Source organism: Felis catus, chromosome C1 (assembly GCF_018350175.1).
Source record: "Felis catus isolate Fca126 chromosome C1, F.catus_Fca126_mat1.0, whole genome shotgun sequence".
Taxonomy (NCBI): Eukaryota; Metazoa; Chordata; class Mammalia; order Carnivora; family Felidae; genus Felis; species Felis catus.
The window spans coordinates 91,694,148-91,707,040 of NC_058375.1; the positions used below are offsets into that span (position 1 = coordinate 91,694,148).

General features: G+C 38.5%; 2 protein-coding genes across 4 annotated transcripts in view; one reads left to right on the forward strand and one right to left on the reverse strand.

The window, feature by feature from the left end:
* Positions 1–12,893, reverse strand: part of VAV3 (vav guanine nucleotide exchange factor 3) — a 364,842-nt gene that overhangs the window by 15,463 nt on the left and 336,486 nt on the right. For both annotated transcript variants that reach the window (XM_045033232.1, XM_011285035.4), the window contains exon 25: positions 12,081–12,210. In XM_045033232.1, coding sequence (XP_044889167.1) covers positions 12,081–12,210 — 130 coding nt within the window. The remainder of the gene's footprint in view (positions 1–12,080; positions 12,211–12,893) is intronic.
* On the forward strand, positions 1,341–6,741 carry LOC109502616 (endogenous retrovirus group K member 6 Env polyprotein-like). 2 transcript variants are annotated; one of them, XM_045033233.1, is made up of 4 exons: positions 1,341–2,419; positions 3,526–3,612; positions 3,740–5,515; positions 5,699–6,741. In XM_045033233.1, exons 3-4 carry the CDS (start codon positions 3,763–3,765, stop codon positions 5,824–5,826), a joined length of 1,881 nt encoding a protein of 626 aa, XP_044889168.1. In that variant the 5' UTR covers positions 1,341–2,419; positions 3,526–3,612; positions 3,740–3,762; the 3' UTR covers positions 5,827–6,741. The 2 variants fall into 2 exon arrangements, with proteins under 2 accessions (XP_044889168.1, XP_044889169.1); XM_045033234.1 differs by lacking the exons at positions 1,341–2,419; positions 3,526–3,612 and having other exon boundaries at positions 3,748–5,515; positions 5,699–5,827; positions 5,883–6,741.

Consider the following 12,893-nt stretch of genomic DNA (forward strand, 5'->3'; position numbering starts at 1 on the left):
GGAGAAGGTAATGTGAAGACAAGGTAGAGATTGGAATCACGTCTCTATAAGCCACGGGATGGCAGAGATTCCCAGTGGTCACCTGGGAACTATAAAAAAAAAAAAAAAAAATACCTAGAATGGATTCTACTTCAGAGCCTTTAGTAGAAACCAATCCTGCCAACACTTTGGTTTAAAATTTCTGGTCTCCAGGACTGTGACAGAGTAAATTTCTGTTTTTCTAAGCCACCCAGTTTATAGTAATTTTTATGGCAGCCCAAGGAAACTATTATAATAGGATTAAAACAAACATTTACATTATCAGAATAAAATTGAATCAAACCCAAATGCCAAGTGATCAGGGAAAGGGAGGACAAAAGACAGAGCATAAGATAAGGAGATCAGAAAATAAGGGTAGGTGAAAATGGGTATGTTGAATTACAAGCACAAGAAGGTAAAAACTAAATTAAGTGGATGTTTGAGGAGTTTGTATGTAAGAGGTAATAATAAATATTGTCCACTGTTATACTGTGATTAAACTAATAAATGGTAACTAAGGCATTGTCAGGATGTTTCAGGAATTATCAGAAATACAAAAGCTATATTACGCATACTGAGTTAAATATGAGTGATGCAAATTGTTTAAGTTTCTAACACAGTGTCTAAAATGAAGCTCACGCGCCTTGTCAGATGGTTAGTTGAATAATGGGGACACACGTGTGGAAGGAAAGAGACCACACCAGGGCAAAGCCACGCAGGCTCTGGCTCTGACTTTGTCCTGCAAGGTCATTTGTATGGTCCCAGTGACCAAAGATTTTGTTGACTTCTGAGGGACTGCTATAGTATTTGTCCCCAAAAGGAACATACTGATGTATATTTTATTTTCAAACTGACCTATTTACCCATGATTTTTCAAATATCAACTACACATAGTGCTTTAATACTTGCTATTGTCTCGCATGGATCTTATTTTCTGACTTCATTTATTTAGTCCTCTCTGAACACATGTTTCATGAAAGGCACTGTGCAAAGTGCAATTTGAGAATGAGGAGCAAAGAAGTCTGGTTCCTAAGGCTTGAGGGAACATAACACCAGAAGAAATAATTTAACCTATATAAAAATAATACTATATTCTATGTAAACTATGAAATGAATGTGTTAATGATTCATAAACCTCTATCTTCAACCCAGACCTCTCCTTCTGGTGCCAACTGCCTACTGAACCATCGAGTATGCACAGGTAACTAAAACTTCATGCAAAACTGAATGTTTTACCTTTTTCTCTATTCCTCTTATGTCTCTTCTGTTTCCAGGTCAGTCAGTGGCTTCACCATTTGCCAGTCGTCCAAGGCAAGTACTTGTGTTTCATGCTTGTACTATGAAGGAACCAGCCGAATGAAGTCTCATTCTGCGCTGCCATGAGGACAAAGGTCCTCTCTCGATCAGCCGAATGAAGTCTCATTCTGCGCTGCCATGAGGACAAAGGTCCTCTCTCGGGAATCACTGCAAGGCAGTGACCCGTCGCCAAACCGCCTGCTGCTAGTTTTGCTTTTACTCTCTATTCTCCTTTTCACCTATGGGGAAGCCTGGAAACTGGAGACATATGTAAAATATTTACTAGATCCTAATGATAGGATGTGTATGTGGAGTGATTGGGGCCCTTATATTAATCATGGGATGAGGGGACTTTGCCAGAGGAAATTGATAGGGGGTTTTCAATCACCTTGTATTGGGTTCATTTATAATCAGAAATATTATTCTGTAAGTCATCTTACTAGTACTAGATATACTGCATGGAAAGTTCCTTGGAAATTAGTCAAAGATATGTTTAGATGTTGCCCCTGGCCAAGATATTGCAATGCATTGTGTCCTAAGTTTATGACTAATCCTAAAGGTTGCCATTGTGAAGTGTACAATGGATTAGAAGACAACCTGTACCCTAATGTGTATAAATAAATTGTAAAACTCTGACTGCGTCAATATGAACACAACAACATTGTAAAGCTTCTTAAAAAAGTTATCATGACCCTAAGAACCTGGTGAACTTTACACAAGAATTGTAATAAGATAAATGACCCTGTTTGTGACATTGTTAAAGATTTCTTTTCATTGTATCTACCTTATGTAAACTGAGGAAATAACCTTTGAGGAACTTTCTGTGAACTTTGTACCTTCCCCTTTCCCTGAAAATAATCATGTTAGACTATATATGTCGGTACACTCATGCCTGCCTCATGCCTATCATGTAGAATTAGTTATCCCCCACCTGTTAAGACTCCGGTCCCCAAGTGATAAATAACTCCTTCGCTACCTACAATAAAGGCTGATGTGCAGAAACTGAAGTGTGACTTCCTTCGCCGACGTCCACCCATCCCATCAGGAACCCTGACTGCTGGAGCTGGTCTCCGGCAAGTGGCGCCCGAACAGGGACCTGAATTGGGTAAGTATATAGAGGATATTTCGGGGTGGAATAGGAGCTTGAGACAGGGTGCTGCAGACCCCTCTATCTTATATAGAGTGAGAGATCTCAAGAACTAAGTAAGTATGGGTAACTCAGAGTCCAAAGAGAGACGATTGTTCATTGATATTATTGTTCATATGCTTAGACAAAGAGGAATAAAGGTAAGTGGATCACAAATTTCTAGATTTTTGCATTTCGTGCAAGAACAATGTCCTTGGTTTCCAGAAGAGGGAACTGTAAATGTGGAAACCTGGGAAAAGGTAGGGCAGCAATTAAAAACTTATTATACTTTACATGGGCCAGAGAAGGTTCCTGTAGATACTTTTTCTCTCTGGAATTTGGTTAGAGATGCCTTAGATCCTGTACATGAGAGTACCAGGTTGGATACTAAAGTTGCAACCTCCTATGGGACCATGCCCTCGAGTTCGAAGGCAGTTATGGCCATGGAAGCCCAAGAAGATTCAGATCAAGAAGGGAATGATATTGATTTAGCTGATGAAGAGATTAAATATGAAATGGAGAAGCAAGGGGAAGATTATCCCCCTCTAGAAAAATTGACCCTTAAGTCATCTTCAAGAAATAATGTCCCTCCTGGAGATTTTATAATTAATGATCACCCTAGACCTCCAGGGAAATTGCCTAATAAAAGTTGTGTCTCCTTAATGCAAAAAACTAAGTTACAAGCTATTGAAGCAGGAGACATAGATTTCTCATTGTGTTTTCCAGTAACATATGGTCCACAGAAGGAATCTGATCCGAGGGCTGGGGATCCTCAATGGACTCCTGTTCCCTACAAACTCATAAAAGAGCTAAAAACGGCATGTTCAGCTTATGGAGTCAGTGCTCCTTATACCTTAGCATTAGTGGATTCTCTTACAGACTATTGGATGACTCCTTTTGATTGGACTCAGATAGCTAAGAGTTGTCTTTCTGGTGGTCAATACTTGTTATGGAAAGCAGAATAGAAAGAGCAAATCAAACTTTAAAAACATTTATATCTAGATTGCAAGCCTCTGACTTCAAGTATAACTCTCCTCACCACATTCTTACTCATGCTCTATTTGTTCTTAATTATGTTAATCTAGGACATGATGATCTTAATAATATGCAACGACACTGGGAACCAAGAAATACTGTCAAACCTACAGTAATGTGGAAAGACCTTTTATCTGGTAAATGGAAAGGGCCTGACATTTTGCTTACTTCTGGCAGGGGATATGTTTGTGTTTTTCCTAAGGAAGCTGATTCTCCACTTTGGTTACCAGATAGGCATATTAAATATGTAAATTCCTTTCCCAGTAAAGTACCTGTAACCACTAGAAATGAACAAGAGCAGGAAACGGCGCAATTGTGACAAACCTCCTGTTGCAGAATTTAAAAGGCTTTCACTGGAGGAACCTGATCCTTTTCGCCTCAAGACAGCGGCCACCTTGGCTGCCCCCCCTCCAAAACGGGGACAGCTTAAGAAGTTGGCTGCTCAGGCTGAACACTTGGTCTTAAGCCAAGGCCGCACACTCAGTCCTTCTGTTTTGTTCGTTGCTATGCTATCAATCCTCGCGTGTCAAGTAAGTACCTGTAGTGCAGAACAATTCTGGGCTTTCTTTCCTAATCCTCCTCACTTTCATCCAGTAACCTGGGATGATAATACTACACATTTTATTGTTAATAATACTGCTATTATGGGGGGTCCAAAAATCGTATACTCTGATTCTCATACTACTCCAACTATTAATTATAATTATACCTACTTGGGAACTTCGCCTTCTATGCCTATTTGTTTTTCTATCCCTACTGTTTGGCCATACTCCCAAAACTTTCCACAATGTGTCGGACTCCAAACCACAGGTATAATTTTTGACCATCCACCACCATCTAAATTTGAATCATCATCTACGAGAGGTAAGCAAAGTCAATCGGAAGAGAGGCATTTACAAATGGTTCGCCTTATAGCACCGGGGATTGAAGCAACTCCGGTAAGAAAGTGGCCTTTCGATAATTACTCTCCTTTTTACCTACCTCACCCTCTTGGCCTACCAGACTGCTCTCAAAAGTTTTTTAGACTTATGCCTAGTGCTCCTTATTGGGTTTCTTGTTATTTTAATTCTACTCGGCCACAAATTCTGCAAGCCATGGACGGGATTACACGCATTTTTGATTGGACTAGTCCTGATCCTTTTGCAGATTATAAGCCTTATTTTAGAAACAAGACAAATTACAAAGGGTGGGATCAAACTCTTCTACCCGATCCAATAAATGTAAATAGAATTTCTACTTCCGGCTGGGTAGCTCCAGTTTTAACTGCAGTAGTGAAAGGACAAACTTACCTCCATAAATATCTTTGGCAGGCTACGGCCGCTTCACATCCAATAACTGCAAGTTATTTTTCTAATAATCAGACTACCTTTGCGAATTATTCAGTGACTACTTGTGTGCAGACGCCTTATGCTTTGCTTGTGTCTCCAACGGCGTACTCCTTAAGCTTTAAAATGGACCCAAAAACAAAACTTATAACTACTTCCTGTAAAAGGTGTATTTTAACTAACTGTATGCGCCCCGAACTGAAAGCGAAAGCGTTTGTTTTGCTTCGGCAGCCACCTTACATTATGGTTCCTGTTAATGTTACAGACAGTTGGCACGAAAATTCGGGTTTAGAGGCTCTCCAAAAATTAGATTCACTGATGCGTCCCAAAAGATTTATTGCAGCATTGATTTTAGGCATTACAGCGCTTATTACTATTGTAACATCGCTGACAGTTTCGACCATCGCCCTCGCACAGGAAGTTCATACAGCACACTTTACTAATGAACTTTCAAAAAACGTAACTACAGCACTTACCACCCAAGAAATTATTGATCGAAAATTGGATGACAAAGTAAATGTTCTTGAAGAAGCGGTAATGGCTATTGGACAAGAAATATTAACTTTAAAAATTCAATTGTCTTTGCGATGTCATTCTGATTATAAATGGATCTGCGTAACACCCTTACGTGTAAATGAATCGGAGCATAATTGGGAAAGAGTGCAGAGTCATATTCTAGGAGTATGGAATCATTCTGATCTGGGCATAGATTTAAGTAAGTTACATAAACAAATTTCAGATATCAATCATGCCTCAGAGGAATTCTCCCCTGAAGGCGTAGCACAATCTCTATATGATAATTTTTCTTCATGGGTATCTGGATCCTCACTGACCACTTTGTTGATTAATGTCGGTGTGGCTCTCTTAGTGTTATTAATATGTCTCCTCTTAATTCCAGTCTTCTTCAAAGTCCTCGCCCGAAGTCTCCAAAAGCTAACTGCTGAAGTTCAACTGCTTGCTTTAAAAAATAAAAAAGGGGGAAATGAAGGAACCAGCCGAATGAAGTCTCATTCTGCGCTGCCATGAGGACAAAGGTCCTCTCTCGATCAGCCGAATGAAGTCTCATTCTGCGCTGCCATGAGGACAAAGGTCCTCTCTCGGGAATCACTGCAAGGCAGTGACCCGTCGCCAAACCGCCTGCTGCTAGTTTTGCTTTTACTCTCTATTCTCCTTTTCACCTATGGGGAAGCCTGGAAACTGGAGACATATGTAAAATATTTACTAGATCCTAATGATAGGATGTGTATGTGGAGTGATTGGGGCCCTTATATTAATCATGGGATGAGGGGACTTTGCCAGAGGAAATTGATAGGGGGTTTTCAATCACCTTGTATTGGGTTCATTTATAATCAGAAATATTATTCTGTAAGTCATCTTACTAGTACTAGATATACTGCATGGAAAGTTCCTTGGAAATTAGTCAAAGATATGTTTAGATGTTGCCCCTGGCCAAGATATTGCAATGCATTGTGTCCTAAGTTTATGACTAATCCTAAAGGTTGCCATTGTGAAGTGTACAATGGATTAGAAGACAACCTGTACCCTAATGTGTATAAATAAATTGTAAAACTCTGACTGCGTCAATATGAACACAACAACATTGTAAAGCTTCTTAAAAAAGTTATCATGACCCTAAGAACCTGGTGAACTTTACACAAGAATTGTAATAAGATAAATGACCCTGTTTGTGACATTGTTAAAGATTTCTTTTCATTGTATCTACCTTATGTAAACTGAGGAAATAACCTTTGAGGAACTTTCTGTGAACTTTGTACCTTCCCCTTTCCCTGAAAATAATCATGTTAGACTATATATGTCGGTACACTCATGCCTGCCTCATGCCTATCATGTAGAATTAGTTATCCCCCACCTGTTAAGACTCCGGTCCCCAAGTGATAAATAACTCCTTCGCTACCTACAATAAAGGCTGATGTGCAGAAACTGAAGTGTGACTTCCTTCGCCGACGTCCACCCATCCCATCAGGAACCCTGACTGCTGGAGCTGGTCTCCGGCAGTACTACTGCTACCTCAATTCTCTTATCCAATCAATTCAACCTCCAGAAGATACCCAAATCTGCCATAGTTCTGTTCCACTTTGAACTCTGTCCAAACGAGCTTCATTCCTCTCTTAGATATCTGTAATAACTTCCTAACTCACCTCTGTTCTGTCCATGCTCCCTTCCAAGCCACTCTCATGGAGTAGATAGTGGTCTTTTAAAACAATGTAAACCAGTTCCTATCATTTTTTGTTTATAAAGCTCAATACATTCCCGTTGTAGATATCAGAATGCACCTGCTATGCTCCAAACATGTTGGCCTTCCAATTCCTTAAACATACTACATTATTTCCTGATTAAGGGCCTTCACACAAGCTACCTCTCTACTGTGGAGTTTTCCTACTCTCTGCTACCTCACACCCTTTACACAGATCCTTTACATTTCACCTAGATGTCACTTTTTCTAAATGTCCTTCCCGGACACTGCAGGTTAAGTAGGCCCTCTTATCATACACTTTCATCTGTGCTTCTGTCTCACAAGACTTGTCAAAATTTCTGATGATTTTGTGAAGTTGTCTTCTGCTTGTTCCTGTCCACCAAACTGTCCATCTTATTTACTATTGTAACTCCAGCATGTGGCACAGGGCCTGGCACATGGTAAGTGGCTATGTAAATATTTATTCAATAAAAGAATAAACGAATAAGCAAATACAGTAAGGTCATATGTAAAGAATAGATGGTTTCAAATATGACCTACTTAGTATTCTACATACCCCCAAATCCGTGTCCCAAGCTCCCCTTGCACCTAGAGCGGGGGGGAAAAGCAGGATGCTGCTGCCATTTTCTCTCAATCTTGTTACAGCTAATGGGACGATCTCTCCATTTAAAAATTTTAATGCTGAAATTATTCATCCTTACAGTAGCAAGAATAACATGAAGAATTCCCATATACTTTTTCACTCAAACTCCTCAAATGCTAACATTTTACCATGATTGTTTTATCAATCTCTATTATTCTTCCTGAACCATTTTAGAATACACTGAAGACATAATGCCCTTTACCTGTAAATACTTCAGTGTGTATTTTCTAAAGCCAAAGACATTTGCTTCTCGTATATAATCACGGTACAATTATCAGCAAAAACCTAACACTATTACTTAATCTAGAAACTTGAAAATTTGTTAACTGTCCTATGCATGTCCTTACAGCAAAAATAAATAAGTAAATAAAAATTATTTTTCAGGCACAGGATTTAATCCAATACATGCTGTGTGTACTCGTCTCTTCAGTCTCCTTACTTAAACTGAAACAACTCCTCAGTCTTTGTCTTTTAGGATGTTAACAGTTTTGAAGCATACAGGGCAATTATTTTGTAGACTGTCCTTCAAACTGGGTTTGTCTGATGTTTCCTCACAATTAGCTTCAACATATGCCTTGTGAGGGCAGGAATACTACCAAAGTGATACTGTATATTTCTTAGAACATCACATTATGCGGTACAAGTGATCTACTTCTTCTAGATCAAGTAGATGTTAACATTGATCACTTGATTAAGGTGCTTCTATTTTTCCCTTTGTTACTAACAAGTTCTTGTGAGAAGATACTTTGAGATTATGTGAATATAGGAATAACCAATTTTTTTTTAAATTAGCCAGCTCTTCTCTATGGTCCAACTAATTCTCCCTAAATAAGAACTTGGGGAAATGTTTAACATCTCCTTATGGGTCATGAAATAGCTAATCATGCAACTTCTCCTAGTGTAATGGTCTATCAACATTCTACCTTGCCTCCTTCCCTCATGCATACAAAGAAAGAAACCTAGGATGCTATTTCTTAAAGCACATAATAAAATATCTAATCTCATTCATCATTCATCAGATGAGAAAGCTGAATTCCAGACAGGCTAAGTGACTTGCCTAAGGTCAGACAGCTACTCAGTAGCAGACCTGAAAATAATTAAGTGCTCATTGTAGAGCATGAAAGGCAAAAGTCAGTTCAGTGCCCTTCAAATACATAAGCCTTACAGATATACTGGATGTGTTCTAAGCCAGATTTTCTGTGCCAGTTTTTGGCAAGTAAGATCCACAGGACAGAGCAGAACATCTTCCATGGAGTCACTGCAATTTCTAGGGAAGCACAACAGCTCACTGCTATGCCCGAGTTCTCTGTGTTTTCTTTCTTTGTCACTTTCTTTTCTCTTGGCCACATTCATAAGTCATTTCAAAGGCAAAAATAAAGTCTCAGAGCCCTGGGAGAGAGCATTGCCTACAATGGGATCCTCACCTAGAAATGTTATATGCTTCTTGCCCAATCTGGACTCCGGTTTAATTCTGACCAGTATCTTTTTGTATGTTATTCTGCATTTGCGTGAGATAGTTCTGCTGTCATCTTACCATGTTTTACAAACTTGAAAAATAGTTGGTAATTTACCCAAGAATATTCTAACCTGGACTTGTACGGAAGCAAGCAGCCTCTTCTACAATGCCCTGGAACTTTCTTTTCCAAGGTGACTGTACTATTTCAGGAAAAAAAAAAAAAACAAAACAGGTTGCAGGAGTTGGAACTCTAATCTCAACCTCTACCCAGAACATAGGGTGGACCTAGGCATTAGCTTGCCTGCTTTGCTTCCTCCAAAATCTTTTAGATGTAATGAAGAGGTCAGGGCACTGTCCAATCCAGTATCCCAAGGCAATACTTCCTGGTAAAAATTATTTCTAGATAATAGGTAGCAGCATAGCCAAAGCTATGAACAGAGGTGAGGACTATAAAGACAACATGCAAAATCTTTAGGTGGTGTTCTTCCTTCCCCCTTCTGAGAAGTAGGGTATGCAGAAAAATAGAAGCAGTGTTTTAATGAAGGGTTAACTCTCAACCAGGATCTGGTATATAATAGGCAAGGTATACTTGAATATCATAAAGGCAAAGATGTGAATTTCTATGAATTATAATTAGTAACTCAACTCAGAAATGTAGGAAAATGTTTGCTGTGTGAGGAGTTACTAGTAGTGATAGTGGTGTTAGTAGTCGTAGAATCAGTTGTAGTGGATATTTATTGAGTTTTTACCATGTACCAGCACTATGCTAAATGCTTTACAACTCCTCATTTAACTCTGAGAACCATCTTAGTATTCTTCCTGTTTTATACAAAAGTGAGCATAAAGTAAATAAAACACAGGGAGAGTATCATAAATTTGATCTAAGATTATAACCATGCTGCACGGTAATGACCGAATAATCTTGGAGTCCAGACCACTGTACCCTTATTTCTGACTGACATACTAACTTACTCCCTCCTTTCTTTCTGGTAAGTTTGTAAATGAGATATTCCCTGACCACCCTATATAAAAACAGCAAACTCCCATATTCCACACTTGGCTGAGTGTCCCCATTAAAACAGAAGCTCCACAAGGGCAGAGACTTGTCTTCTCAACTGCTGTATCCCAGTACCTAGAACAGTGCCTTGTCTGGGTCAGGTATTTAATGTCTATCTGTTGAAGGAATGAATAAATGGCTAACTGATAAACAAAACCAAACCCTGACAAAGATTAATTTTAAATGAAGATCTGCTTTTACTTCTTGACCTTCTTGTGCAGGTCTCTGTGTGACCTGCCCGAGTCTTTTAACATAGCTCTATTTGTTGAAAAATTTCCTGTAGCTCTCACTGATGTTCAAAATCGTTCTGTTGGCTATTCTCTTTTTGTTTAAAAAAGAAAAAAAAAGGCAAAATGGCTATAACTTCATTCCTAGTAGCTAAATAAGTCTGAGCATTAAATACTTTGTTGAACCCTAGAGACAAATTTTAGATTAGGCAACTCCACTCATTGCTGGACAACATCCTCTGAACACCTACACGTGCCGAGCACAGAGAAAGTGCTGGGAGGAACCATGCAGGGCAATACGCGGGCTAATGACCTTCCACTAAGATGGGACATCTGCTCTCCCTGATTGCCAACCTCTCCCACCTTGGCTTTCTAGAACTAAGGGAACTCAAACAGGATTTTTAGTATAATTGACCTCCTTGGCAACATTTGTTATCTCCTGCTGCTAGCAAGGCAAAGTAAAGGGCTAGTAGGAAATTATACTTTTCACGTAGGGAAAAATATCATTAACTTTGGTAGTCTTAAGAAATTTGTAGGAAAACACTAGACCAAAATACAGAAAGGTAACTTTGAATAGGTGTTTAAAGTTTCAAGATAAACTGTGCTCTATTTTTATTACACAAGCTTGGATCATTTATTACCAATCCTTGTGAAGAGAACAACTATTCAGTTATTCAAATAAAAAAATCTGTTAGTTGATGTGACAAATTACTTGTATATTTACTTATATACAAGTGTATGAGATTTTACTGATGTTGTTAGAGTCCTGTGAGTGTTACCTGTTTGCCTTTCAGTTTCTGCTTTCGGGGCGGGGGGCAGGTGTTGCGGGGTGGGGGGGAGAGCTAAAGTTATATTGCACGACATAAATTCTTTTTTCCAATACCTCTGGATATTCCTGTTTTGCTTAGGCTAAAGATTCTAAGAGTAATAAAATTGTATCCATTTCTCCTCCAAAAGAATGTTACTTAGAAAAATAATAATATAAGGGAAGAAAATCACACTTCCTTCATAGAGTTTTTCATCACAATGTTCTCTTTACATGCTGCATCTATCTCCAGGAAGATTATGTGACATTAAATGAGGATGAGAAAACAGTTTTGACTTGAACTCACACTCCAACTATAACATGCTAATCTTTTATGATTAGCTGTGGCACAGAGTTCATGCTGCAAGAAAGTGCCTCAGTTATACTTGTAAATACTGGCATCAGAGGAAACATGCTTTAGCCATTTCAAAATTCTGAAAGTAATCACTGAAAGAGAACCATAAACAGATTTGGGATACCAGGTGAGAAGGGAGAGCTGCACACCAGCCTTTCTTAAATACTGTTAAACAGCATTATGACCACAAACATGTATGAGTTAAAAAGTTTGGCTAATATAAATATCACCGAAAAGCATGAAACTTACATATTAACATACCCTTTACATTTCTAAACACAAATGTGACTTTTAATTTGGCACAAAAAGCTATGTCTAGACATGTTCATACACCTGTTGGTTCATCTGATTTTGCTTAGCTCCAAAAAACCAACAAAAACAAAACAAAACAAAACAAACTCTGGCTAAATACATCAGTGTATTAACTGGCTATATTTCAAAATTTGGAATAAAGATGTTTAATGTTACTGTGCCTCCAATCCTTATGTGACAGCAAATTGTATTCTTAATGGCAGTACTCACAGCTGTGGCCTGCTCTGTTACCCCTCTGTCCAGCTGAATGTTCTGGCTCCTTGTATGGAAACTGTAGGGTCGTATCCAAGGTTCTAAAACCTTCTTTAAGAGAATGATGCTTGTAGTACTCCACAAGTTCCTTTAGGATAAAAGATTTGAAGATTATTTTTGATAAGGATAGTTTTGATTTCAAACACCTGAACATGAACACATAATTATATACAACATAAGGATGATCGAGTTAATGCCAAATTTTCAGTAAGTATATGGAAGGGTAAGTAAATGATAATCTCTCCCTGCTTTCTGGATGTACATGACATCTAACAAGTAACTGTCCTTGTAACTCAGGCCACTGATAATATGAGTTACCTCTTATTGTTGTTCATGGATAGAGAACATCCTGTTAGTCTTCAGTCAGATGTGGTAAATGAAAACAAATCATACTAACCTTCAATTTCAGAACAGTAATTATTGTTCTTATTTACATAATACTTGTTTTTCTAAACAAAAATGAAGGGACAGCTGTTTGCTGAATATATAGCAATTTCTAGTTTCCTGCATGTCTTTCAATGTAGCAGGAAAACAAACTTTGATTCTCAATGTTCTTTTCCCATGGTAAACTCAAGTTCATAAACCACAAATGCTACTTGACATTATTTCTGGCTTACAATGAAGCGTTAGTGCCCTTCCATAGCTCTGCATATCAACTGCTACTTACAGAGGTCAATGATGTAGTACTTTCCATTTTCCCTTATACCTAATTTTCCTTAAATGCACCCAAGCCTAATATAATAACCATCCACCATGTCCCATGCTAAAATT

Excerpts from the sequence above, each read along its gene's own strand:
- LOC109502616 (XM_045033233.1), top strand. The coding sequence starts at position 3,763 with ATGAACAAGAGCAGGAAACGGCGCAATTGTGACAAACCTCCTGTTGCA. Across the intron at positions 5,516-5,698 it reads TGATCTGGGCATAGATTTAA|TCTTCTTCAAAGTCCTCGCC; the intron begins GTAAGTTACATA and ends TCTTAATTCCAG.